This window comes from Penicillium digitatum, chromosome 1, assembly GCF_016767815.1.
Source record: "Penicillium digitatum chromosome 1, complete sequence".
Classification (NCBI taxonomy): Eukaryota; Fungi; Ascomycota; class Eurotiomycetes; order Eurotiales; family Aspergillaceae; genus Penicillium; species Penicillium digitatum.
The window spans coordinates 5,471,642-5,496,734 of NC_089384.1; the positions used below are offsets into that span (position 1 = coordinate 5,471,642).

The window sequence follows — 25,093 nt, forward strand, 5'->3', positions numbered from 1 at the left end:
GGGAGTGCAAATTGCAAACTGCAATCGCGTATCACGTATCCCTCTTGAGGCCAGAGTAGTATGATTTCGCGGAAAGGGGAGAGAATGTGAGAAATCTAAAAGAAAATGGACATCCGAGAGATTAGAGAGGATTAGGTTAAACAACTCGCGGGGCTCGGGAGCACGAACCTCGAAGGATCCCGGCCTCGGGAGGAAGTAATTTTTTTTTTTTGCTTCTTTGCTTCTTTGCTTACCAGAAGGATGATATTGCATATACGATGTACGAAGTAGATCATACCAGATTGACGCAAAGGAGATTCAAGAATCTTGGTGAATTGGAGAGAGACACCCCTTTAAAAAAAAGAAGATAGATCTAACTCATCCCAACCCATTTACCCCAAAATTACAACGACGAAAAGGCGAAAGTGACGTGTGCAAATTGTCAGAAGTCTGGACTTGGACACTTTCCGTGGTTGAGATTGAGAGAGAGAGAGAGAGAGAGAGAGAAAGAGATATTCCGAACTGAACAACTGTCAAGGTGATTTTGCAATTGATTTACAGATTACATTTAAATTACATTTTAATTCCAAGAAGTACTAGTAGCTTGAATTGTAATTAGCAATCTAAACTTGAACAATTCAGTATTCCGTTTGCGTAAGTCCACATGCACGGCTGATATGCAGATGAACCCGGTCATTCTTGCCCAAGTCTAGGTAACCCGATCGAGATCACTTTTGGTTCTTTTGATATAGGATCTATGGTAGGATCACTTCATTAGGATGGTAGAGGATGGTAGTTAGCGGAACTACCTCGGTCTCCATGTGTAGTACCTGCATCTATTGTGCTTCCACTCTCCACGGTACCATTCCTATTATGGTATCTTATGGTCTCTAAGCGCTAAAAAAAGGAGTCTAGGATTCTTTATTCAAACATGATTGTAAACAGTCTTTGTTAGCTTTCTAAAAGGATTTAACAACATGTGAATGGGGTAACACTCATATCGACATGATATCACCTAAATCTCGATCGCACACTAGTGCTGATCATATCGAAGAGTCCAACACTACCGCCAGTCTGTTTTTGGGCGGCGTGCGGAGGAACTGGATGGGTCCGCGGACTAACGTCCCGGAGAACTCGGTTATGCGAAATCCTTGCGGCGAGGTTGACCTTCCAGTCCCTCTCAACTCTTTTCCTATGTCCCCCATCACGCCTGGTGAGACCCTGACCCAATCTCCCTCACGCGGTGCTGTTCATACGGCAAAAAACCCCGATGCGCGAGCCACGGCTCTTCCCTCACCCGTTCTCAGTACCAATTCTCAAAGTCCTGTGAACGCCGATGCGATCGTTTCAAATCAACTCTCCACGCTGCCACCAATCTCTAAGCAACTCACGGCACAGCGTGGCAATGATGAGCGCATGGCAGTCCGACAATCTCCTCCCAGCGGGCTCGCCACGTCACAACGTGTGACCCAGTCCCCTTTAAGGGGACCTAACTGGTCCACGAATTCCCCTTCGCTCACAGGCACAGACACAGGCGCTAGCACACAAGAATCCATCGTCTCGGGGTCCCGACCTAGCTCGCAGCAGAATGGGAGAGCTGGGGCTGCGACCATCCCCGATGAGGCATGGAAACAATGGTCGGCTCAATTGGATGCCTTGGTAGATGATTTATCTGCAAAGGGAGTACTGTCTCCAGCTCACTTGACGAAGACCAATGTTATTCTGCCTCGGATCGACCTATTGCGCCAGGCCATTAGTCGTAAGGACACTTTCTATCTGGTGATACATCAATTGTACTGCCGATACAGCATTGATCCAAGTACACTGGGTCAAATTAGAGCTTCTGAGATGGGCATGCAATCACTCATCCCTCTTCTGGAAGACAATGGAATGATGCCTGGTGCCGCTACCATTTGGTTTGCCCATTTTCCGGCATCTCCACAGCGGCTGATGCAGACAACGTGGTATCTCCAGGTGCTATCCGGTGTTCCTGAGTTTTTATCACGGCTTGCAACTGAATGGCCGGGCATCTGGCTTCAGGCCCGTCATCCCCCTCTGGTGTCTCATCTTTGGCAAGTGCTTGCATGTCCATCTCCGATTTTGATGTCGGTAATGTTCATGTGTGTTGCCCGGCGCCTTCACCTCGAGAAATATGTTAAGCCCCTTTTGGACTTTTTCTGGAAAGATATAAAGGTTTTCCACCAGTGTAGGGACTATGACCTTCCTAAGACCACTCAGCAGGCCCATGACTGGAATTTTGCCCAACAGTATCTCAACTTTCCCCGTTTGCCTGGAAATCAACCACAAACCCCATCTTCCTCCCTCTCTGCACCATCTCTCAGACCTCAAAATCAACCCATGTCCCCAGGAATACCGTCACCATACCCCAGATCTGCGGTTGCGGGTACCAGTCAACCTGCCACAAACTCACCTGCTCTAAGCCCACTGGGTGCTCCTTTGCAGCAGTTCCCCTCAAATTCGCAGGCTGTTGGCCCAGCTGTTGGCCCTCATCAATTTGGTGCAAACTCACAAGTGCAGAATACCCCGCAACCAATTCATTACAACCCCATGTCACAGGGACGGGAACCAGGACCGTGGTATCCGGTGAATTCACAGATGAATCCACAAATGCACAGGCAGATAGCGCTTGAACAGGTACCACCTTCTCTGAGGCACCAATCAACGCCAGGTTCAAATGGTCAACAAATGCAGCGGCGAACAATGATGCCTACACATTTAGTAGCGCCTGCTAACCCTTCCACAACCCCCCTCCAATCGAGTGCTCTCACCTCTACACAGTCAGCACCGTCGCTTCACGCTCCTTTGCCCATATCTACGCTGGCCACCACAAACCATTTGGCCCAGCGCCCAATGCCACCACAAAGGCCCAATAACTATCACCACCAACAACGTTCGGGGACAATGCAATCCTCTGTTTCGCCGATCGCACGTGTACCTCCTCAGAGACAGCATTTTCAACCTTTACCCAACTCTGCCTTCCTCCCGTTACCTGGCTACAGAGCACCTATGATGGTGAATCCAAATCCAACGCGTCTCGGCCTCCATTTGGTTGATCTTCGCGATCCCACGAAGAAGCTGGTAAAACAGGGTTCAGATGGCAATGAAATTGGGACTGATCTGTTTACTTATCTAAATACCTTCGCTGTACACCCGACCATCGTCGATGTTGACCAGTCGGTCTATGCGTGGAATTTCTCTTTCACGCACGATGAGCATCAAAAGTTCCCACACATAGCTCACGGGAAAGAAAGCCAATATTCGGTTTGGACCTTTAGGCCCGGTTGCCGGACTATTCGCCTGCGATGCATTCGTCTTCCGGGCAGTCCGAACACTGTGACGGAGCAGACCTGGGCTACCGCGGGCACTTTTTGGCCCAGTGTCTTTTACATTACTGTGAACGGCAGAGAGCTATATGTGCGCCGAAAGGTTCACAACGGAAAAGATTTACCTTTGGACATCACCGAGTACCTCACAACGGGTGAAAACAGGGTACGGCTCGATATAATCTTAGGACAGGATGAGTGCAAGACCTCCAAATTCGTCTTTGGAGTGGAGGTCTTGGAGGTTGCCGAGTTCGACCAGATACTCACTTTGATCAAGTCCATCTCAGCCGCCGACTCTCGTGCAGCTATCAAAAAGCGGCTTTCCCCTATCACCGACGACGATGAATTGGCAGTTGTCACCGACAATCTCACAATTGACCTAGTGGACCCCTTCATGGCACGCATCTTCGATATCCCCGTTCGTTCGCGCCACTGCAACCACCATGAATGCTTCGACCGTGACACGTTCATAAGAACCAGGAAGTCGGTATCCGGGCCGACACCGATGGTCGACAACTGGCGCTGCCCGATTTGCAAGGGAGATGCCCGTCCGCAGTTCCTGGTCGTCGATCAGTTCCTTGCCGAGCTACATGCAGAGCTCGCCCGTACAACCCGACTTCAAGGGATCAGAGCAATCCAAATTAAAGTTGATGGTACTTGGACCCCCAAGTACGACACTGATGAGACCTCACCCGGCGCAGACAAAGTCTTGTCTCCGAAGCGCAAGGCTGAAGACTCTTTGGGCCCCGTTGCCATGCGCCCCAGGAAAGACGTGTCTAATGGTAGTCACAGTTCGGCTGTTCGCACCCAAGAACATACCGTCATCGAATTGGACTGATGAGTTCATCTGTGTTTACAAAATTTCTTCCCTTTTTCGCCCCTTCTAACGACCCTGGCCTCTCGAATGTGTTTCGTTTCTCTTTGCATGCATTTGAAAAGAAAGATACCCCTTATTGCGTGCTCTTCAAATGCATTTCTTCCACGTTATCTCATGATCTGTCATTGCCGGCGTTGGGGAGACCGGGTCTTATGGCTGCGTCCGGATTTTCTTTCTCTTTTTCTCAAAGTGTCACTAACAGAATGAAAACATACCCCCAACCAAAGAAAAAAGTGAATCCAAAGCTTCATGCTGAATCTCAACTCCAGTAGTGTAGACTAAGAACACGCTTGCATGCATTCCAGATCAACCGTACTTCTGGCAACGACGTTAGATTATACAAAATTTATTTCAATGGGCATTTAGATCATACACCAAGTGCCCGAAGTAAGGAAAGTCTACTTTCTGACTCTCCTAACATGACTAACGAGGTTCTCAATAACACCCTCGAAAGCCTCTTTTTCGCCAACCAAGCCATCCCGCCGCTTCAGCCAGTACTCCAATACCGAACTGGCGCGCTGGGCAACCTGGTTTAGTTCCTGGACATGCAGCCTCAACTCTGAATCTGTGAGACCATTCAGGGCAGCATCGGTAGTGGCGCACAGCCGGCGGACCGCCGAGAGATCCATTTCCGGTGCCGGCGGGGCGCCGCGGCGGGGAGTAGCTTTCGGGCGGGAGGGGGCTTGCCCCTTTTCGGTGTTGTTATCATTGCCTTCTTCTTTGCGGACTTGACTGGCGGATCGAGCGCTGGGGCTCTTTGCGCCGGAGCCTTCAAGCTCAATAGAAGGTAGGACAAGCTTTTTCTGTTTGGAGGCTGGGAGGATCTCATCTAGATCAACCGGCACGCCCAGGGATACGAGGAATAGTCGACGGATGCGAGATTTCACCCAGTTTTGGGGCTGGAGAGGCGGTGGTGCCACGAGCTGGGACCATAGTGAGAGGGATCGCTCGGTGCTGAAGATTGCTGCGGAGTCTGGGATTGGTTCGACGGGGGGGAGAGAGCTTATGTCTTGGGATTCGGGGAAGAGGATGTTAAGGGAGTCTTGGAGGGCATCGAGGAGTTGGGAGGTGGATTTGAATGTGTCAAAGTTAGTGAGAGGCGGAGGTGCGTGAGATTGCTGAGGTGCCGCATTTTCGCCTGTGGGGGCTTCCTCTGTGCTGGGCTCTAGGAAGCCGTCGTCAAAATCTCCAAAATCATCTTCTCCCATGTCTTCCTGCTCTTCTACAAATTCGTCAAAATCATCTCCCCCTTCTTGCTGTTCATATCCGTGGTCGTCGTTCATGTCATCCCCCAATGATAGGTCTTTAGTTCCCAGGTCTGTATCATGTATTGAGATATCTGGGACGGTTTCTACCTTGTCGGGTAATGTATCACTTGTTGAGCTTGTGTGAGCTTGTGGGTGTGGCGGCAGGTCTTCCTCGGTAGGCATAGTATCCACCCACTCAAGCCGTGTCTCAGGAATTTCTGTTGAAGTTCCATCAATCTCAGGAGGTGTAGGGTCGAATGCCAGCGGCGTTGGGCTGGCCTCGGAATCTGAAGCCCTGGTTACCACGTCGGGTACAGCATCGGCGAAACACTGTTCATATGCCAATGTCCCGGGGACTTCGCCATGGCTAGGTTCATCTGGGTCCACCTTCTCAACCACTGTGCGCTGAATTGGTGAGCCTTCAGGATTCAAGCTTTGATCCTCTAACCCCGCAGACGAATGCGTATGGCTTTGTGAGCTTTCCGGAATAACCTCGATCTCATCGGGAACTGAATCCTGTTCTCCATTTTCGAATGCTGCTGTACTGGGAATCTCGCCAAGTTGGGTACTGCTGTCAACCCTCTCAACTCGTGTTCGCGGGATAGGGGAAGTGCGACCGGATTGTGGGAGTGACTGGAGTTGGGGATTGCTTTCACTGGCATCTGAGAAGTGTTCATTGTCGCTTTCAGAAGCTGCTAGAAGAGGTTTCAGTTTCAAACACATTCACAAGTTTATCCAAGGGTCATTTACTATGGTCACCAGCTCCTGGATCTTGCATTTCCGTGGTCCTGCTGGGGGGCTCTAAATGCGAACTAGACAAATCGGACGGCCCCTCCGACATGATTGCAGCTTGAATTCAGGGTGTTAACATGAAAGAAGGGGCACACAGAAATGAATAGTTCAAAATGCAAGATGGGGCCGTGTGTATTGTGCAGTGACGACTTGTTTCCCTGTGATCGACGTGAGCCCAGAACACGTCTGCCTTAGGCACTAGCTATCAAAAAGTAGGCCGGTTTATTCAGGTATTATTTATGCCTTGTTTTCAAGGCGGCAAAATTTCAGCGCGTGCTTGCCAAACTCCTTCCAATTATTATTGTCTATTGTCTCGACTTTCTTGTCCTGCTTTCGTCATTTCACCCTTAGACTCACATCACTTGATCAAGTGCTCCATTTCTCATTGCTGGATCTTTTGATCCATTCTGCAGGTCCTGCTCCGTGTGTCGCTGGTGCTTTCTTTCAGTCCAGCTTTTTTCCACTCAACCCTCAAGCTCGATCACCCACACTATGGCGTTCTCTTTCGGCACCCCAGCCTCCACCGGCGCCTCTAGTGGAAGTATTTTCGGCACAGCGGGCAATACGTTTGGCGCCAACAAGGATAACAATGCGTCTAGTGGTGGCCTCTTCGGTAATGTTGGAGCTTCGTCCACCGGCAACAGCGCATCGCCGTCAATGTTTGGAGGAAATGCAGCAAGTGGCCAAAGCACACCAACCTTCGGCAATGTAGGCGCTTCCAATGCGACCAACGGCGGTACTTCGGCCTTCAGCTTCGGCGGCAAGGCTCCATCCGGAACTGGCACGCAGCCCAACACACTCTTTGGCGCCGCTGCCAGCAGCCAAACTCCTAACAAGTCTACGGAATCGACCACACCTGCCAGCAATGCGCTGTTCGGTGGCGCAGGTACGAAGAGCTTTTTCAACACCGCGGCCCCAACAGCTACCCCTGCTCCCACGGGAGGCGCTTTGTTTGGCAACAACTCCACTACCCCTGCTGGTCCCCCGCCTGCATCGAACCCACCCAGCAGCTCATTCGGTGCTGCGAAAACCGGAGTCTCGACTACCCCTACCACAGCGCCGTCATCTACAACACCTGCTACCTCACAGACGCAGCCATCTAGCAATATGTTTGGAGGAGGAGCAACCAAGCCGCTGTTTGGAGGTGGAGCAACTGCTGCTGTGCCCGGTGGCGGCTTATTCAGTGTAAACAAGCCGGCCGAATCAACTACTCCTAAGACTGCTGCAGGGACCATTTCCAAGCCACTATTCGGTGCAGCTGCACCCGCGGCTGGTGTGCAAAGCTCGCAGGCACCGTCTCTGTTCAGCAATACGGCTACTCCCAGTGGCGACTCCGGTTCGAAGTCTGCATTCCCGGCCCTCGGCGCTCCTGCCTCCACCGCAAATCAAACTCTCTCACTAGGAGCCCTCGCTACGTCGAGTGCTACCCCTCAAAAGTCTCTTTTCCCTTCCACCGGAAGTGCTACATCTACAGCTGCTACCTCTACTACTCCGGCTACGGCTCCCCTTGGAGGAGGCCCATTCGGGGCCTCAGCTCCCTCCACTACTCCAGGTACTGCGGCTACTGCCGCACCTGCTACCACTACACCTGCTGCACCTACGGGCGGCTTGTTCGGCCAAGCTGCTACTACCACTTCGACTCAACCAGCAACCTCCGCCAGTTCAACATCTATTTCTGGTCTTGGTAGTCAACCCACCGCTGCTTCGACTACAGCCGCTGCCGGTGCTGCTCCAGCTGGTCCCTCCTCCCTTGGACAGTCTACCACGGGGCCCGCTCCTCCAGCCCAGTCACGTCTGAAGAACAAAACCATGGATGAAATCATCACCCGATGGGCCACAGATCTCGGCAAATATCAAAAGGACTTCCGTGATCAGGCGGAGAAGGTTTCCGAGTGGGACCGTTTGCTCGTGGAGAATGGTACCAAAGTTCAGAAGCTGTACGGCAGCACTGTTGATGCGGATCGAGCTACCCAGGAGGTGGAGCGCCAATTGTCAGCGGTCGAAGGCCAACAGGACGAGCTCAGCTCATGGCTGGATCGATACGAGCGTGAAGTCGATGAAATGGTCACCAAGCAGGTGGGCCCTGGAGAGTCCCTTCAAGGACCTGACCAGGAGCGCGAGACAACGTAAGTGCAATCTGCACCATTAAATCTGATGTTTCTAGCTTTGCTGATATTGCCATTAGTTACAAACTGGCCGAGAAGCTCTCGGAACGCTTGGACGAAATGGGCAAGGATCTTACCAGCATGATTGAAGAGGTCAACGGTGCTTCATCTACATTAACCATGACCAACAAGGCAGATGAACCAGTACGTCACAAACCAGCACTGGCCCCCTTCTTATGGGGGTTTCTTCACTCACACATATCTCTAGATCTCGCAGATTGTCCGCATTCTCAACGCACACCTGTCCCAGCTGCAGATCATCGACCAAGGCACCTCGGACCTGCAGTCCAAGGTTGTCGCCGCCCAAAAAGCTGGCCAATCGATCTCTGCCCGTCTCGGATACGGCTATCCCAACAATGGTATGGGCAACAACAACACCGCTGATGATTTCTACCGCTCGTTCATGCAAGGACGGTAAAATGGGTGGCTTTTAATGATTTGAACTCGGAGTTATCGGCTACTTGGCACCTCCATGTGCTTTGGGGAAATGTTCTGTTGCAGTCAGGGAATGCTATTAGTCGGTCACAACAAAAGGCTTGCATGCGCTTTGTGATTAAAAAATCTGAACCTTTGTAGAATCCAATGCAATAGGGTTGACAAATTCTTCTCGGATGCTTATTGTATTATGTTCTTCGGGTCAAAATTGTTGATATTGATGCTCGGCCCGAGCCTCCAGAAGATCTATCACTTTTCTCTGTCGTTCTTCCAATTTCTGTTCTCCTTCCAATTTCGCTGCTCTTCTTGCTAGATGCACAGGTAGTTGATCCTTAGCTAGATGTACAGGTAATTGACCCTTGTGATTCTTGATCAGCCGATCAGCACCTGCCTCTAGCAGCAACCTGACAAATTCGACATCTTTAATTTGCGCTGCCAGGTGCAATGGTGTGTTGCCTTTTCCATCCCTTGGTTGAACATCAACGCCCTTTTGCAATAAATGCCTTGCGGACTCCAGTGAGCAGTGAATCGCTAGTTCATGCAGGGGCGTCACTCCCAGCCTAGTTTTAGGCTCTGGGTCGGCACCGTATTCTATAAATCTCTTGAAAAGCCGTGCATCGATTTTAGATGTCACACAATGCAACGGTGTGATGTTAGAGTTGTTTCCCTGTCCTGGATTGGCACCTCGTTCCAGCAAGAGTGCGGTCACAGAGGCCAGCCCCAGGTCCCTGCGTACACTGAGCTCCCAGAGCAATCCCCGCAGCAATGGTGTGCTCCCATTTGACGATCTTGCCTCTATATCTGCACCCTGATCCAGCAAGACCGCTGCTGTTTTCACCCGGCCAAACCAGCATGCTAGATGCAGTGGTGTCTCACCATTCTCGTCTTTCACCTCGAGATTGACTCCTTTCTCCACCAACAATTCGATGGCCTTGGAACCCGTGGAGGATGCCAAATGCAGGAGCGATCTTCCACGTCGACATCGCACATCCAGATCGGCACCACTTTCTATTAGACATCGGGCCACCTCCACGGAGTCAGACTCACATGCTACCTGCAACGGGGTCTGTTTCAAGTCATTCATAGATTCTAGGTTGGCACCTCTCTCAATAAGAACTCTCGCGACTGCCGCGCGGCTGTTGTGACATTTTTCAGCCGCAAGATGCAATAGGCTGCCTTTGTAGCCTGTCAAATTCACATCAACCCCGTTATCAAGTAAAATGCTAGCGACGGCTGCTCTGTTGCGAAGTACAGCTGATGTGATTGGGTCCTTGGTTCCCCGGCCACCTTTGGCGTGCGGGTTAGCTCCATGTGCTAACAGCAATGCAACCACATCTGCATGACCACATTGAGCAGAGTGTATCAATGGCGTTTTTCTTGTTTTTCTGTGCCTTGATTCGATTTCCGCTCCTTGTCGGAGTGATTCTTTGGCTGTTCTTAGTTGCCCTTGGATTGCTGCCCAATGGAGTGCGCTCCCTTGGTGCTGTTGGACGTTGTACGCATAGAGAAAGGGGTTCAGGAGGATATAGCAGCGGCGACTGGTTCTTGCAAATGCATTAATGTCCTTCTGTGAGTTCTGGGTCTCTGCTATGGCTAGCAGAAGTTCATTTGGTAGGATATGGAGAGTCATGGCTGGGTGTTTGTAGGAAGTTCAGTCGAGGTAGGATGGAAGGAGCCTCAGCGTAGCTAGCCCTGGAGACGGTCCCGCCTTGTTTATGTGGAGACAGCTGGCAACATACAACTTGGTAAATTCTGGGACAGTGTTGATACACTTAGTCGACCATGACCGTCCACTGCAATGCAATTTTCTTGGGTTAGTCGAGGTTTTCCTACCAACAATAAAAATCGTCCATAGAAAACAAGAGAACCTCTTACACTTGTACAAACCACCAAGATATGCAGGTAGGATGTTAATGCTACGAATAAACACCAGCTGATGGTGCCGAGCCATCTCAAAGGTATTTCCAAGCGAGCTACTACACTAAGCACTGTGCACACACGAGCGGAGAAAATTGTATGGCAGAGCGATGTCTTATTTAAGAACAGGTGCTGAAAACGGCACGATCTCAAGGCAGCAGACAAGCACGATAGCTCGTTGGAGCGGAGATGGTATTATACACAGCAATTGGAGGGGCTCTTCATATTAAACAGGAGATAAAATAGGTGCATGGAGGCTACTAGCGGCTCAAGCCATCACTAAAAAGAAGCTAGTCAGCCATGTAATTTACTTTCAATGGAAAGGGGAAATCGACAGAGGAGTATTTCCAGATTTGCACTTACATGTGGGTCTCCAGCTCATCCAAGTGCTTGCGTTGCTCGGCAATCTTCTTCTTGAGCTGAGCAAGCCTGTCAAAACCAATTAGCTCCCCGCTCTAACCGGATTGTTCTTAGCTCTGAAAAACTTACTTCTCAAGCTCCTTCTCACGGATGTACAGGCTTTCTTGGGCAGCCTCGCGCTTGGTAAAGGCGTCACTGGTAAAGGGACACATGTTAGCGATCGTATGATGTCATCGAACTGCGGTCAGGCAAACATGGAGCTGGTTGTGCGTTGTAATTGAACTTGAAGTTAGTTTCGCAGTCAACGTGCATTCCACTTACCCAGAAGAGGCACCACCGCTAGAGCGGGGAGCACCGGTGTCACCTTCGCCCATACGAGGGACAGCTACCGAGAAGGAGCGGGTGGAGACTGCCCGGTTGACAGTAGCGGCAGGACGGACGAATTGACGAAGCATGATGAAATTGATGCTAGAGGGTGGTAAAGTGAGATTTTATGAAATGAGTTTACGAAGTTGACAAAGTACAAAAGTACGAGGAGAATCAAAGCAAAATGACGTTTGGTGCCAAGAAACATCATGTGACAGTTTTCCCGAGGTCCCGGGAAAAGCAAGCTTATGTCAGAGTCCAGGTCATGTGAACAAAAATTTCTGATAAGTCGCGACCTTCTTATTCGACTTTCCACTTGGGTCTATGCATACGGTACTTCAACTACTTGGCTCACTGGTCACCTCATTAATTTACAGGTGACTCTTTCTTTTGCCATTTTATCGAGACAGAAAGTTTGAAAGTGGAGCCTTAATGCTGTATACTATTTCGTTCTAAACAGTTTTGAACCCATTCTATCTGCCTTGGTTTTGTGATCTCGAATGAGGCGCAAGGAACCCCCGGGCGATTGGCGGATATGAAAAATGGGGGATGACGCTGTAGGAGGCCCACCGAACCACACAGAAGCGATGAGAGAAGATTAATGTATAGTACATGGGCCAAAAGTAATATTTTGCTGGACACTTTCAGTGTGTAAAATAAAATTGTTGAGAGAATAAAAAAGAAGCAGTTCAAGAGACTTCAAGTACCCTCTTTTTTTTTTATATTTCACCAAAAAACACAAAGCCCGAAGAAGTGGGTTGTTCAGTCCCAACACCGCCTTCTGCCCCCCTCCTTTCCTCCTACCTCCTCTCTCTCTCAACTTCCTACTCTTTCACTTCCATTTTCCATCCATCTCGCTATTCCTTAATCACCTTCTTTACCCTCTTTCACAAACCAGGTCAGTGTCTTCCTGTTGTTTTCCCAGTTGAATTTGCCCTCTCCTCGCCCTGTTTCTATGCCCATCCCCCGTCATTACCGCAAAACCCACACATAATCAACAATCATGGTGGAAAGAGACCATTTGAAAACTACAATCCCCCCCCCCCCCCCCCCAAATTCAAACCTGGAATCGCGCCTCAATTTTCGGTGGAAACCACATGCTCTCGTCTCCTTGTTTACTCATTGAACCGTTGCCGCGACCGCTTTTCTGCGATACCCCCCAACGACACACAGGAAGACCAAGGGTCCTGTAACCGCCACGATCGTCACGGTCGGCCAAATCTCTGGGGTCTTTAGTTTTTGGTCCCAATGTCTTGTTTCAGAGATGTTTGGTGTGCTACTCATGGAAACTCAACTGGGCCCTTCCCCGTATTTTTGAAGGGGGGTCGAGGGTCGAAATCTACCCCTCGCCATCGCCTACTTGCACTGTCATGATGGCGTGATTTCCAGCCCTCATCTCAAACATCATCAATTCGAGAATGAAAATTTTATGTGTGAGAGAGAAAAAAAAAACGGCTAACATGGTTCCGACTGCAGAAAACACACATTCACCATGGGTCACGAAGACGCTGTTTACCTCGCCAAGCTCGCTGAGCAGGCCGAGCGCTATGAAGGTTGGTTTCTCTTAAATCTAGATTGTTTAGTTACACAGATCTCTGACAATACAACGCAGAGATGGTTGAGAACATGAAGGTCGTCGCCTCGGCCGACGTTGAGCTCACCGTTGAGGAGCGCAATCTCCTTTCTGTCGCCTATAAGAACGTCATTGGTGCCCGCCGTGCCTCGTGGAGAATCGTCACCTCCATTGAGCAGAAGGAGGAGTCCAAGGGCAACGAGTCCCAGGTCACTCTGATCAAGGAGTACCGCCAAAAGATCGAGGCCGAGCTTGCCAAGATCTGTGACGATATCCTCGAGGTCCTGGATGAGCACCTCATCAAGTCCGCCCAGAGCGGCGAGTCCAAGGTCTTCTACCACAAGATGAAGGGTGACTACCACCGCTACCTTGCCGAGTTCGCCATTGGCGACCGCCGCAAGGGTGCTGCTGACTACTCTCTGGAGGCCTACAAGGCTGCCACCGAGATCGCTTCCACTGACCTTGCCCCTACTCACCCCATTCGTCTCGGACTTGCCCTCAACTTCTCAGTCTTCTACTACGAAATCCTGAACTCTCCCGACCAGGCTTGCCACCTCGCCAAGCTTGCCTTTGATGATGCCATTGCTGGTATGTTAAGATGCAGAGTTTACCACGTGCATTGGCCAGAGCTAATTATTGTCTGCAGAGCTCGACACCCTGAGCGAGGAGAGTTACAAGGACTCGACTCTTATCATGCAGCTCCTCCGTGACAACCTGGTAAGTCTTGAACCCAGCTGGTGATTCAAGTTGTCTATACGCTAACCCACAACTCCCACCAGACCCTCTGGACCTCGTCCGAGGCTGAGCCTACTTCCGAGAGCGCTGCCCCTGCTGAGAAGAAGGAGGAGGCCCCGGCCGCTGAGGCCGAGAAGCCCGCCGCCGAGTAAATGATTAACACCTAAAAAGACCTTGTTGATGGACACGCGTCCTTAGGATGGATGGAACAACCGAGAGAAAGAGAACGCGCGACGGGTCTTCTAGTGCAAGGACATAGATTGGACCCGAAGGAGGAAGGACGATGAGATGCATTGGCTCAGTTGTCGGTTTACAGTATCGCAGAGACTCGCAAGGGTTGGTGTGAGAAATATTGCGACGCTTGGGTCTCGATGCTATTTTCGCCTGGAATCTTCTCTGCTTGCCTACTTGTCTTTTGATGTGGCCCGGCGTTGGTTCTCTGCCCTGAGGGATATCCATACTGTCTCCTCTTTTCGTTTTTTTCATTCTCCTTGTTATTTTGCCTACTTTGCCTCTTAACTACCCAAAGAGTCCCCTTGCGCGCACTCTCCCAGCCCAACACACATACACACAGAATTTCTTCGAATTAGTTCCTTATCAGGACTTCAACAATGGTATCCCTGCCGATCCCTAACTTGGCTTTTGACCTTTTCTATTGATCACTCCCCGTATATATGCCAGCTGGCGTTTTGGTTCTCACTAGATGTGGTTTCATAGATGATCTCTTGTGGACTGTTCCCGTATTCTTTTGCGAATTGTAGCTGAAGTATGGATGGACTATGTCACATGGTATGAGTCTAGCTCCACCCACCATCCTCCTGGATGCTGCAGAGTAGACAGCAAGCTGTCTTATCCAAGTAACCCAAGCCGTGTACAACATAGATGAAAGCAGCTATCATCATAAGCTCATCCTGACTCCCACTCTCAACATCTTCACTCCCTGTCATTGGCAGCACGGCCACTGGGCAGTGCATCAAGGACAGCGAACGGTGGACTTGCGTTCATTTAATCATTAACTGTAAGCAACCAACGATCTTTTAAAAAACAATTTACTGGCTTAGGCGAAGCTTCACAGTAGTCCGAAATAGAGAAACTAGGCGAGAGTATCCCCCATACACATTCAATACCTACAGCTCTTCATGGGATGAAAACATCGTTTTAGAATCAACAAGATAATTAACTCAAAAGACATCCTTCATTTAAATCTAGCACTGTTTTGGAGAGAACCAGTGCTACATATACCACTCGAGTGTGTGGGCATAAGCGTCTGTCCGCGTACAGACGAAGCTGCAATGATATCAGTGGCTGTGTTAGTTGGGCACTATCGAGCTTATGTGCGCCTGCCGGTGTCACAGCGCGGTTGATCGTCGGTTTTTTTTGGTTCCCTGGGTCCGTATATGCATGCCATACACTCGGTTCAGTTTGTCCATTCTCGTGACCCGGTGAATTAGATGGTGTTTCATCGAGGACCCCTCGTGATCGCGTTAGGGAAATCTGACTCCTGGTAGCTCAGAGCCCACATTTGAATTTTGTGCGTTTTATACAGATCTACAAAAGACAGTCTCAATTGAAATGGTTTCAATTGCTATGGTCGAAACCACAATGCTACCAGCCACGCAGGCTCGATAGAAAGGGATATGAGGACAATAAAGAGAAAATGAAATAACTTGAGACATGCGCGCTCCTGGGTATTTCAAGTGCAAGAATCAAGATGCAGAAATAGAGCCACAATGATAACGGTGATAAAAAAAGCGGCATCTTTGTCTCCCCGCGGAAAGATATGAGTCAGTCCAGTGGAGACAGCAGAATAAAATAGAGAAAAAAAAATGGTCGAAATGCAGATGTACAGAAATCCCCCGAATGTCGAGAAGGCATGCGAGGAAAGAGAGGAAGATAAGGACGGCTTCAAAAAACCCCTAAGATGCTTTCCACTTCCCACGCCGTTCTGTTGTAGCGATGACCGCGACCATGCAATGCCCATGACGAAGAAACATTTCAATGCTCCAGCAAGAGCCATTCAATCAAATCGAGTCTAGTCCCAGTCCCCGAAACGCCCAAGGTGCTATGCATCGAAAGATAACAAAAAGGAAGAAAAAGTACAAGTGAAACGTGTTCACAGAGCCGCCATGGAAACCAAAAAAAAAACGCCAACTGAAAGAGCGAGGAATGATAGAGAATAAGAAGAGGGCCAACAATATCGACAGGGCTGAAGAGAGGCAAAGTGGAACACTGGCGTTAGATGATAGAGCTGTGGATAGGTTGCACGCCGACTTGGAGGATGATGTAATGAGGACCGGAAAATCAAATGCCAAGAAAGTCAGGTGGCCACTTTACAAGCAGACATGCGATGATGTCACGAATCCCTTGAAGGTTCCCCCTTGAGTAAATAATTCGGATTCAGCCTCAACCCCCCCAGTTCAGCAGCCGATCCCGGTTGAACAGGGGGGCTGTGGAGATGATGACTTTAGTGGCGTTGAATCTGAAATGTGGTGTGTTCCAGAATAGCCACTCGAACCAGTCGGGTGGCAGAGATGTTGTGTGAGAAAATGGCAACCGTAAGATTACCTTCGGGTAAATGCTGGCCCCATTTGCGGAAAGAGAGATTGCAACCAGAAATTCCCCAACCCTGCTGTTTTATGAATCCGTGACATGCTGACATTGGGCATGCAATCATTGAGCGGCCACTTGGATGTGCGGTGAGAAGGAAAATCCGGTGACCAGAGATTTTGTCGTAATGAAGTGAAAGTAAATCGAATCGCGGGAAAACCGGCGACCGTATGTGCATAGGACCCCCTGCCGCAAAACAACAGGCGATCCCTCCCGATCGATGTTCACGGCGTGAGATATCCGGCCACCTTGCGACATCTGTTCAGAGGCAACAGTCGGGTTTGGGTTTATTTTTGTGCTTTGCGTGCTTTCGAACTGCGGGTCATCTCGCTCTTGGTCATATTGCGAGTGAGGCCACCAATGTAGTCTTGCAAAATTTTATTCTCATTTTCCAACTTATCGTGGTCCGATTTGACCGCATCGATGCGTTCAGCGAGAGCTTGAAGTGACGATTGGAGAGCCTTGGCTTGTCTGTTTTTGAGTTCATATAGTTAGCCACCGAAATCTTCAAATTAAAGTAACTCGATAGCAAAATGCTTTGGGTGCCTTTTTAAACTCACTCCTGCAGGGTCTGTCGGGCCTCCTTGCCCAAGCGCTCCAGATCGGCTGAATTGCGCCTTGGACTCATAGCGCGAGCGTCGTCTGGGGGAAACTCTTCCTCCTCAATTTCAATTTCGGGATGGTCCCGAGGAACAAGGATCGAAGCACTAGGTTTGCGGCTCGCCATTCGCGGACGTTCTGATCGACCTCGACGCTCGGTTTCCGCGTCGGATATAGAAGATGATGATGAAAGAGATGACATGTGCATGCGACCACCGTCGTTCGGTTGCGGCAGGGTGTCAACAGGAGAGGCTTCAGTCATTTCTGTGTCTGATGCCATAAGGTTTACTGGTCGCGACACACAGGATCAAGAGGAGGTCCAGGATGACGGAATGACCAAGCTCCCAAAATTGGGGTTTGCGGTTTAAAAGAGACCTGAGGAAACAGTGGCGGCTGATTAACGACCACGGTCTACCCCTAGCGATGTACCCCAGATGAGAAATCTGTGTTACGCTTGAGGTAGCTACCGGGTCGGTGAAAAGTCAAGTAGGAGAGAAGGCCTTTGCAATTTCCAAGACGACCAGTGCCAACTCCTGACTAGGCGAGTAGGATTTCGATATGCGTAGGTTGAGATGAGTGCAATTCGAGATTGGCGGGAAGAGGGGAGGGAAAGAAAGGTAACCAGATTGGATTCAAAGGAAAGGTCTGTTAGGGGAGTTTTTTTTTCACCTCTTTCCGGAAAGAGAGGCTGGCCACTGTGAAGGCGGGATCGAGGCTAGAGATAATGTAGGAATAGTTTCAAAGAGAAGAGACAGAAGATAGAAAGAAAGAGAGAAGGAGTCAGAAAAGAGCTTTGGGGGAAAAAGGAAGAGAGTTTCGGTATCGGCGTTACGGCAGAGGGGGTACATTTGAGTGACCTGAGTTCTGGTAAGACGGGTGCGGTACAAAGGGGTACCTATGGAGTCTTGAGTACAGTTGTCTATCTTCGCACCTTTTCAGTAGGTGGAGGAACCCATGTCCCTTGGATCATCCCTCCGAGAGGGATCTTTTTTCTTTTAATTTTCTCTAGTTTTTTCTCTAGTTTATCTCTAGTTTTCTATGTGTCCTGTATTACACACCTTTGTTTTACCTATGTAGTGAATTTTATATTACAGATTCATATACAACAAACTAGATGCGTAGCGCGTTATTTCAACTGTAGCCTTGGGTAGATAGATAATAATATTAATATCAAATCTCCAAAAAAAAAAACTCAATAAACCCGGTGAGGATTCAGAAAGAGGAAATAAGAGGGGATTTCTAGAAATGAGAGGCGTTCAGGAACTAACGGGTGGCTCCTTAGATTCCCCTTTCCACACACTCACCTTTCCGGACAAGTACCCGGTACACCGCCGTTGCCTATTTGAGCTTGGTTCGATCAAGTACTCGGTACATCATAGGGCATAGTCTTTCTATCTATCCGGTTCCGCTCTTCCACCTCCACCGCTAGTGTTGATTTGACACGTACTGTGAAAAATATTCAATCTCTGTAAACAAAGTATTGTACGCTTTTGTTTTTTTTTTTCCTATTTGATCCTCCGTATACGGAGTACATCTCAAAGAGTCACCTGGCTCCAAGAACTTGGGTCTATCTGCATGATTGTTCAAATATCTAGTCGGGTAACCCGGGGAATAATCAAATCAAATATGATCATATGTATTGTCTCCTGTGGAGTATTTACCATGTATTAGTTATACAATAAATACCCTTTGCACTGGCGGCCTTTTACCCCCGTCCTTCAGGGGAGGGGGGCATGCAATGTCGATCGAGCCTCAGAGGCAAATGACGCCATGGATATCATTGGCCCCAACATAATTCTCAGGAATCTGTCGTAGAAAGTTCAACATCCATCGTTGTTATACAAGGTACATCATCTCTATGAGGTATGCTATAAGACAACATACACGCAAATTTTGCGGTGTATGTTCTATTCTACCTCTTGGTACGGTGACGAGGATTCCAAGGGGTTGAATACGGCTGCCCTTGGGCAAGATCGGCCGAGAGACAAAGGAGCACCAATACCCCATACAGATTTTGAAGGCTCAAACACGGATGTCTTATTAAATTGTCTACAACGGTTTTCCCAATCTAATTTGTACACTGTGTTGGAAGGCAGGAAAACACCTCCGTCAAAAATTCCTCGTTCGCCCCTCGTTAGCCGCCTCCACCGCCACCAAAAATAAGCGAACAAAAAAAAAATCCCCCCCCCCCTCATGCAACGTACGGAAGAGTAGATTCACAGTTGAGAACACTCGGAGGAACTACCTAACGCACCTCGCAGGAAAGTTCAGCACAACTGCATTTTTTTGGGCTCCGCACCTACGGCCTGTCGCAATATCCCGCGACCACTCACCATCTCCCGTCCTTGACCCACTTTCTCGCAACCAATGTGCGCCCAACGCTTGGGCTACCGATCAATTACCGTGGATTTTGACTTGCTTCTTTACTATTCGATCGATAGCCAAACAGGAGGTAAATCTGAGCGCTTTCATCAGTGCCGATCTCAAATCATTTTCAGTGAAACCGTTATGCTCGCCTGTCCTGGTCATCTCCCGTGGGCATTTGCATCATCAAAATTGCCGACGTCATTTTCAAGGTCCGGGGATATGAACTAGTCTTCCGCCCTCATCGGTTTCCCTATGCCGAGTTAGCCCCATCGGACTAAACAAGATGGGAATTAAGGGAATTGATATCAAAACTCGAGTACGGAGTACAATCTATCATTGCCCCGCTTAGTGGTGCTTATGTTGTATGCGGTTGGTGACAGCCAACTCACCCTTCTATCAAACCAGATGCGTTCCTAGATCCCGTTGTCAGATGACTTTTGGCCCTAGAGGAACGGTTCTACGCTCAGGCCTGATACCGTATCTAGTACGGAGCACATAATTCGTGAACACAAGTGTAACTATCGAAGGTGACCCTCTTCACTGAAGCCCATGAGGTGGGGGGGGGTGCGTGTGACATGCTTTTGGGCCGTAATCTAAAAATCGATAAGAACCGTGTTTAAGATTGGTATTAGTGTATTTAACCACATAAGGTATTTAGGGTCTAAGCTGTTACACTGCTTGACATTTATATTGGTTCAACCACGGAGTACTCCGTATGGTTCCCGCTAAGTGAAAAAAAAAAAAAAAAAAAAAAAAAAAAAAACCAGGGTCATCGGGGCAACTGAGACAAAATCAATATCAGACCATGATGACCCTTATATCAAACTATTATTATCAGTATTACGGAGTGCGTACTCCGTACTTTACAAGACATCCGCGCATATCGTACGGAGTAGTATATCTTGAAATTCGCTTTTTTTTTTCTGGCTTCCCAAAAAAAGCTAGTCTCGTGCGTTGATTCGTGCCAAACGGAATCCCGAACCCTCCCCCCCACACCTACACGCGTTCTTCGTCCCCCATTACGGGAGGGGGCATCTAGGATGTTTAGTGGCACGCTAGAGTGGATTTTCTTCCCCTTCTTTTTGCTTCTTTTTGCCCCTCTCTGGGTTCTTAGTGGCCTTCCCGTCTTTCTTCGATGGATTATTCAGGTCCAATCATCACCAGAACTCCACCGGTTTTGGGATTTTATTGTGCGGTGTCAAGGTATGCCACTCGGGCATGTCCGTCAATAGCACTCAGGCTTGATCCGGAGGAAAATTTCCCATGTATATACACATTTAAAGGCTTCTTCCGATCATTCCATGCGTTGAACATCGAATGTTACACATTTCCCTCCGAAGGCCCGAAGTAGATGCCTGCCCACAATACGGAGCATAGTACGGAGTACATTAAACAGAGTTTCATTTCCATGTTATAACCGAGGACATCAACTTAAGTTGTACCTAGGACGTATGCCGAAGGACCGTGTCTTACTCCGGACATCGTTCCACATTATATGGCATACGTTGGAGAGTACGGAGTACACATCGAACAGTTTGTCCGTGGCAAAAACAACAGGAAAGATCTTTCGTTCATTGCACAAGTTTCACATTTCACACCGGGAACACAGAGATACTATTGTTAGCTTCTCGTGTATATTTTCCAACCAAATCGGTACAGTATGAACAGACCCAAGATGGCAAGAGTCATCAACGTTGTGTATCAATCGCCAGAAACATGTCTTATATTCCAAGTCAGCCTCAAAATGTTCTACAATGTCTCCCGCCAAACCTAATGTACGTCACACATAACTCGGACACTACCCGATCGCTTGCCACCAGTGCCCACTTGTTGTAGATCCGACGATCATGTAATTCGGTTTCAGATTCCAAAGTTTGATTTCTTGTTTTGTGAGGCATGCTTTGCGGAGATGGATCTCTCGGTGGCACGAGGAAGCCGGGAATCCATTTCTGCCAATCTTTCTATCTGGTAATGTGAGGAATACGCGACGTGAGCTCCATACAGGGTCGGATTGAAAAGCTGGCGCTGAAGTAAATATGCTGGTTTGATCGGCAGTTCCAAGTATGAAGGGAAGTTGCCTATACATGAGAGCAGTTCCAGCCAGATGATGACAACTAGGCCTAGTATGGGAGTTGAGATTGTGTCTAGGGCCAATAGAGAAGGCAATGCTGAACCCGAAGGATTTGATGATGATTCGCAGTAACTGTAGACTGTATAGGTTGTACAAAAGAGCTTCAAGGCCCTGGATGCAATGAATGGTGTCTGTTGACCACCAAAGCACCAAAGCATGATCCCTTCGTTCGTTTTGTTCACATAGCATCATAGGATTGCCATTGATACAATGCTCTTAATACAGCGATGCCGCCAGACTGTGTTTCCACCGTGCGGCCTCGGCCACGATCGTTGTAGTCTTTCGGCATGGGGCCTATAGTCGAGGACTTGATTTTATCATCGGCATTACGGTAGTCAACAGCATCATCCGGGATAGTGCTGCTGTCTACGATCTCGTTGGCATCCAGCTGGTGATATGCGCGGCCCCACCAGGTGCCAAACTTGCCATCGCTGTCGCGAGTCATAAGAGCAGCTCGCGCATTGTGTCTAACCCAGGGACCATAGGCGCGGCACTGCTTCATATGCTGCTCATAGACTTCGGTCCCGTCGTCGTCTGTTGCATGTCTGAGGATAGCGTCCTCCAGGAACTGCTCCTCTTGCGGCCGAAGAGGCCGACAAAATCCAGAGAGGTGGTGGAAAAATATCCCTTTAAAGGTCTGTCCATCCTGGGAGCAGACTCCGCGAGAATCACACGCATCCTCAAGCACACCTCCCCGACCAAGTCCCTTCCACTGCTGACTAGATGTATTCAACCATCCAGTGGCTTGCAGTACTTGGTGAACAAGCTCATGACCGTCGCGCAAATATTTTTGCGAGTTTGTGGCTAGCCAGAGTCCTCTCAGCCCGCTGAGAACGACTCCTTGATTGTAGGTGTAGACCATAGAGTTGAGCTCGTCGCATTTTTTGGAGCCGGGATTTGATGCGCTTTGCCAGCCGCTGACGTGGTAACCATCTGCATAGAGGCCACCTATCCCGGTCATTTTTGAGTTTTTGAGCCATTCATACCCGTCAACCGCAGCCTGAAGATGAAGAGGGTCGTGTGGATTCTTCCGTGCGGGCTGTGTACTTTGTGAGTCGACAAAGAACGGGGCGTCGATGGAATCTCCGGGGAAGTACAAATACATCTCGATGCTTGCAGAAATATAGAGCTCATTCGTAATTGCATTTTTGTACGGTATCAAGTATGGGCTCCAAATCATGCCGCCCTCGCAGAGGGTCTTGTCCCAACCAGCCGAGGCGAGCTCGTAAAAGATGCGTGCTCTGTGTGCAGCAGAGTTCTGAAACTGGGTACCGTACCAAGGCTCTCCAGAATTGTTGTTCGAGGAGACATAGTGAAGATCCGAGTGAAGATTTTGGAACTTGATATTCTCCAACCACCCTAGCACGACCCACAGCATGTCATCGTATGCCTGGTTTCTAATGCTAAATGAGTTTTCACTGAAGTAAAACGCGGAAGTTTGGCTGAAAAATTGATTGACCGTATTCTCAAGCCTGAAGAAGGAGAATCCTTGCAATTCATCTGTGTCGGGAATATCAAGCGGACCTGAGGTTAGAGATGAGAGTGCTGCCGAAACGTGTGTGCCCAACACCGCCGCGGTCCAATCGATGCTTGTCGGCCACGTGCCCTGCCACATCACAAAGTACCTGTCTTGCATGACCTGCAGGGCGGTGATAAGATCCTGCAAGGTATTCAGAATGGGGTCGTGAGTTGATCCTTCCGGCGCTGGTCCAGCACCCTCAGAGACAGTCTCTTTAGAGGGACTATCAATCAAACCGGAAAAAGCAGGGACTCCTAAGACTTCCTGAGATGGATACGCCAGCGCATTGGCCACAGCAGAAAATGATAGGAAGCATAGCATAACAATACAGCATGGAGAACGTGATAGCCCGAAGGGGGTAAAAGAGATGTGTTGGGGAGCCATTCTGCCTTAGGACATATATCCTGTCAGAATTAGATCCCCAGACACAGGATTCTGGAGTCCGTATATAAGAATGTAGAGTAAGGAGTGTGCAATGACAGCGACTAAAAAAGAAGAACAGCGATAACCTCATGCGCCATGCGGGGAAAATGGGGAACCCAGCAAGGATTAAGCTTAGTCACCATACAAGTGCGGGCCCGGCCCAGCCCTGGAGGTGAAGACATCCACATCCAAATGGCATCAAAGCCTTTATCTAGGTCACCCTGTAAACCCATTGAAGCTCTCTGATTCTACTCCGTACAAGATTAGCTCTAAAGGCCACACTTTTTTTATTCTCTGGCGCCACATGGTTGTCGCATGATTAATCCCGCTCCGTAAGAATCGAATCCTACATCATGTAGGTACGTGTACTACAGAGGTTCTAATGTGCGATTTTTGATTTTTCCTTGAACTGAGTCACACACCAAGTGGTCATAGTGAAAGGTCACTTGTAACCAAGAAAAATCATTCTTCGTAATGTACATTACCTCTAGAAGCTGGGCTTTGGGTCCAAGGTTGACCTTGATGACCAGATGCTCATGCGCCAATTTTCAAATTTCATCAAAGGAAGTGCCTTTCATTTCTGAGTCTAAGTCAGCATAGTTCTAGCATAAGATTAAGAACGAATATCCATACCATTATGGCAATCTAACGTGGCGCCGGCACGCACCTCTCGTGTGCATGTGTCCCCTGCACACCCACACTTGGCCTATGGACCCATACAGGTTCGATTGAAGAGAGGCCGTGCCGGCGAATGATAGATGACGTGTCTATCATTTGTAGACAAATATTGGCAGGAAGGGTGGGCAAAGTATCAAATGAAACAGCGAGAGGCATTGAAAAAAAGATTGCGAGAAAAAGCGAAGCCCAGGTATCAAATGAAAGATCACAAGCAATGTATGCTAGTCAAGTTTTGTCGTTCCCATTCACGAGGAAAACTTAGTCCCGGTCGCCGCCAGCTTCGGGGCTGCGACTCCGGTTGGGGCTTCTGCTACGATTCCGAATAGCTCGGCCCTTTGGCCCTCCGTTCTTGTTCTTGCCTGATGGGGGTGGACGGACAAAAGCATAGTCGACGTGAAGCGTCTGTTCGAGGAGCTTGTAACCGTTAAGGTTCTGGATAGCTTCACTGGCCTCGGGGAGAGTGGAGTATTCGATCAATGCGTAGCCCTACCGAAAAATTAGTGTTAGAGATCATCTCATTTGATGTGAGTCGACAGTAGTCCCCATATCTCAGAAGCGACGTTGTTGATGATCAGTTCAGAGGGAGTTGTGCGATTGAGGATGCGCACCTTGACATAACCCGTTCGCCGATCAAGGTTCAAGCTGAAGTTTTTGATCTCACCATACTCCGCAAAGAGTTCAGTTACATCCTCCTCCGATGATTCCTCGTGGATATTAGAAACGATGATAATCCACCCTTCGATGCTGCGCACGGCGACCGCGTTCCCTTGGGTGCGTGGCTCAAAGCTACGGTCCGACTGCTCGGGAGCGTCGCCGTCGTGTGCGACAGGAGGGTCAATTTCCATCTCGGTCGACATGTTGTGAGGTAAAAGAGCAGTAACACTGGTGCGACTGTAGTGGTATTATGTTGGGAGGTTTGGTTTGCACGTTTGTAGTGGTCAATGAGTCTGGGTCTGTATCGCGATCTGAAGTCTGCAG

The 25,093-nt window shown here is 49.1% G+C and overlaps 8 protein-coding genes across 8 annotated transcripts; 3 read left to right on the forward strand and 5 right to left on the reverse strand.

Moving 5' to 3' along the window:
* Positions 1–984: 984 nt before the first annotated feature.
* On the forward strand, positions 985–4,161 carry Pdw03_4224 (Zinc finger, MIZ-type; the record flags this gene model as incomplete). The annotated part of the gene is made up of 1 exon (XM_014675892.1): positions 985–4,161. One exon carries the CDS (start codon positions 985–987, stop codon positions 4,159–4,161), a length of 3,177 nt encoding a protein of 1,058 aa, XP_014531378.1.
* A 317-nt stretch (positions 4,162–4,478) lies between these two features.
* Pdw03_4225 (rRNA-processing protein FCF1-like protein) lies at positions 4,479–6,288 on the reverse strand (the record flags this gene model as incomplete). The annotated part of the gene is made up of 4 exons (XM_066100690.1): positions 4,479–4,518; positions 4,574–4,614; positions 4,671–6,142; positions 6,198–6,288. The coding sequence occupies 4 exons, from the start codon at positions 6,286–6,288 to the stop codon at positions 4,479–4,481; spliced, it is 1,644 nt and encodes a 547-aa protein (XP_065956090.1).
* A 443-nt stretch (positions 6,289–6,731) lies between these two features.
* Positions 6,732–8,822, forward strand: Pdw03_4226 (Nucleoporin Nsp1, putative; the record flags this gene model as incomplete). Its single annotated transcript, XM_014675890.1, has 3 exons — positions 6,732–8,365; positions 8,425–8,548; positions 8,613–8,822. 3 exons carry the CDS (start codon positions 6,732–6,734, stop codon positions 8,820–8,822), a joined length of 1,968 nt encoding a protein of 655 aa, XP_014531376.1.
* Positions 8,823–11,016: 2,194 nt separating this feature from the next.
* Positions 11,017–11,571, reverse strand: Pdw03_4227 (Mitochondrial ATPase inhibitor, putative; the record flags this gene model as incomplete). The annotated part of the gene is made up of 4 exons (XM_014675888.1): positions 11,017–11,035; positions 11,120–11,185; positions 11,246–11,311; positions 11,438–11,571. 4 exons carry the CDS (start codon positions 11,569–11,571, stop codon positions 11,017–11,019), a joined length of 285 nt encoding a protein of 94 aa, XP_014531374.1.
* A 512-nt stretch (positions 11,572–12,083) lies between these two features.
* Pdw03_4228 (14-3-3 family protein ArtA, putative) lies at positions 12,084–13,942 on the forward strand (the record flags this gene model as incomplete). The annotated part of the gene is made up of 6 exons (XM_014675887.2): positions 12,084–12,129; positions 12,227–12,380; positions 12,959–13,035; positions 13,095–13,643; positions 13,702–13,772; positions 13,835–13,942. 6 exons carry the CDS (start codon positions 12,084–12,086, stop codon positions 13,940–13,942), a joined length of 1,005 nt encoding a protein of 334 aa, XP_014531373.2.
* A 2,742-nt stretch (positions 13,943–16,684) lies between these two features.
* On the reverse strand, positions 16,685–17,277 carry Pdw03_4229 (putative bZIP transcription factor; the record flags this gene model as incomplete). Its single annotated transcript, XM_014675885.2, has 2 exons — positions 16,685–16,868; positions 16,958–17,277. The coding sequence occupies 2 exons, from the start codon at positions 17,275–17,277 to the stop codon at positions 16,685–16,687; spliced, it is 504 nt and encodes a 167-aa protein (XP_014531371.2).
* A 4,396-nt stretch (positions 17,278–21,673) lies between these two features.
* Pdw03_4230 (Six-hairpin glycosidase) lies at positions 21,674–23,335 on the reverse strand (the record flags this gene model as incomplete). Its single annotated transcript, XM_014675884.1, has 1 exon — positions 21,674–23,335. The coding sequence occupies one exon, from the start codon at positions 23,333–23,335 to the stop codon at positions 21,674–21,676; it is 1,662 nt and encodes a 553-aa protein (XP_014531370.1).
* Positions 23,336–24,373: 1,038 nt separating this feature from the next.
* Pdw03_4231 (Nucleotide-binding, alpha-beta plait) lies at positions 24,374–24,972 on the reverse strand (the record flags this gene model as incomplete). The annotated part of the gene is made up of 2 exons (XM_014675883.1): positions 24,374–24,601; positions 24,724–24,972. The coding sequence occupies 2 exons, from the start codon at positions 24,970–24,972 to the stop codon at positions 24,374–24,376; spliced, it is 477 nt and encodes a 158-aa protein (XP_014531369.1).
* Positions 24,973–25,093: the final 121 nt, after the last annotated feature.